Consider the following 2,174-nt stretch of genomic DNA (forward strand, 5'->3'; position numbering starts at 1 on the left):
TCTAGAAATATATCTCCAGCAGTGATAGCCGAAAGGAAGTAGAAGGGCCTTTGTTTCTAGTGTGGGGCTAAGTATCATACGGGTCATAAGTGCATGAAATCTCAACTGTATCAAGTCTTACTGGAACCTCACTCAGATGGAGAGACTGAAGAGTTTCAGGAGTGCTCTGACAAGTTGAAAGAAAATGGGAATGAAGAGGAGGGTCTTAAGTCTCCTACCATTTCACTGAATGCTCTTACGGGGATGCAAGGGCATAATACCATGAGGATGACTGCTAAAATGGGGACCCATTGGGCTATCATTTTAGTTGATTCAGGCAGTACCCACAATTTCGTTGACACAAAATTGGTTCATAGATTGTCTCTACCAGTGGTGCGACAAGAGCAGTTGAGGGTCTCTGTAGCGAATGGAAGTTGTTTGTTTACTAGAGGTTTGTGCAAAGAGGTTACACGGGAGGTGTAGAATCATAAGTTTACAACCGACTTCATGGTGTTAGCTTTGAAAGGGTGTGATATAGTGTTGGGGGTGCAATGGCTATTGACCCTTGGGGACATTATGTGGAATTTTGGTTCCCTAACTATGCAGTTTAATGTAGCAGGGGAATCTTGTGTTCTCCAAGGCATAGCTCCTGGTTCATTGGCAACAAGAAATATGGAATTTAACCCGATATGTTTTGCAGCAATGGGGCAATCAATGGGACCTTTTTATAGTAGTGTTGAGTTCACCCGAACAAGTGATGCTTTCTACCAAGGAGAACAAGGACCAGGAAACCCACCTCCAAGAATTGTTGAGGGAGTTTGATGACATATTTCAAGTCCCAAAGGGGTTACAACCTCGCAAGTTGCACGACCACAAAATTCCATTAATGGATGAAGGAGCAGTAATCAAGATACGGCCTTATCGATATCCAGCGTTTCAAAAAAATAAAATGGAGAAGCTCATTCAGGAAATGCTGCAAGCTGGAATCATTCGCGACAGTACCAGCTCTTTTGCTTCCCCCATTGTTATGGTCAAGAAGAAAGATGGGAGCTAGAGAATGTGCGTGGATTATAGGCGGTTGAACCAACATACAGTCAAAGATAAGTTTTCTATTCCGGTGATCGAAGAGTTACTAGATGAACTAGGGGAGGCTAAGGTATTTTCTAAAATGGATTTAAGGTCCGGTTATCATTAAATCCGAATGTGGAAGCCTGATGTACATAAAATTGCATTTCGTACGTTTGAAGGGCACTATAAATTTCTAGTGATGCCCTTTGGCCTCACTAATACTCCCTCAAGCTTCCAAGCTCTCATGAACTCAATCTTTAAGTCCTTGCTGCGAAAATTTGTGCTAGTATTTTTTGATGATATTCTTGTCTACTCAAAGTCTTGGTCGGAGCACTTACAACATTTAAGGTCAGTTTTGTTGATTTTAAGAGAGCAGCAGTTGTATGCTAAAAAGACAAAATATTGTTTTGGGTCTTCCCAAGTTCATTACCTGGGACATGTTCTGCAAGAGGGAACCGTTTCCATGGACACCTCAAAAATTGATTGCATACTTGCTTGGGTCATTCCTCGGTCAGTGAAGGAGTTGCGCAGTTTTCTTGGTCTCACCGGGTATTACAGGCGGTTTATCAAGAATTATGGAATGATGGCTTGTCCATTAACTGATTTGTTAAAGAAAAATGGGTGGGAATGGTCTGACCGAGCTACTGAAGCTTTCCAGACACTTAAACAAGCTATAAGCTCAGCTCCTGTGTTAGCACTTCCAAATTTTTAGCTAGAATTCATGGTCGACACAGATGCTAGTGGAGTTGGCATTGGTGCAATTTTACAGCAGCAAGGGAGGTCGATTACTTTCTTTAGCAAAGCTCTCGGGTTACACCATCAAGCCTTGTCAATCTATGAAAAAGAGATGATGGCAGTGCTGTTGGCGGTTCGGAAGTGGCACCCCTACTTAGTTGGACGACATTCTAAAATCAGGACAGATCACTAGAGTTTGCGGTTTTTATCTAATCAAGTGGTTGTTACTCCGTTTCAGCAGCAATGGGTCGTGAAAATGTTGGGATACGATTTTGAAGTGTCATACAGAAAAGGGATTAATAACAAGGTCGTTGATGCTCTTTCTCGACAACCACAGTTTGATCATTTTCAGTACTATCAGTTATCCACTAGTTCAGTTATTTTGAGTCTCT

The 2,174-nt window shown here is 42.0% G+C and overlaps 1 protein-coding gene across 1 annotated transcript; it reads left to right on the top strand.

The window, feature by feature from the left end:
- Positions 1-1,036: 1,036 nt before the first annotated feature.
- LOC107921687 (uncharacterized mitochondrial protein AtMg00860-like) lies at positions 1,037-1,759 on the top strand. Its single transcript, XM_016851511.1, has 2 exons — positions 1,037-1,135; positions 1,367-1,759. The coding sequence occupies exons 1-2, from the start codon at positions 1,037-1,039 to the stop codon at positions 1,757-1,759; spliced, it is 492 nt and encodes a 163-aa protein (XP_016707000.1).
- Positions 1,760-2,174: the final 415 nt, after the last annotated feature.

The sequence above is a fragment of the Gossypium hirsutum genome, chromosome D01, assembly GCF_007990345.1.
Source record: "Gossypium hirsutum isolate 1008001.06 chromosome D01, Gossypium_hirsutum_v2.1, whole genome shotgun sequence".
NCBI classification, from domain to species: Eukaryota; Viridiplantae; Streptophyta; class Magnoliopsida; order Malvales; family Malvaceae; genus Gossypium; species Gossypium hirsutum.

What these genes read in the sequence shown, in the direction of transcription:
- LOC107921687 (XM_016851511.1), top strand. Translation starts at nt 1,037, where the DNA reads ATGTGCGTGGATTATAGGCGGTTGAACCAACATACAGTCAAAGATAAG. An exon ending in ATGAACTAGGGGAGGCTAAG is followed by an intron (nt 1,136 to 1,366) that starts GTATTTTCTAAA and finishes GTCTACTCAAAG; the next exon opens with TCTTGGTCGGAGCACTTACA.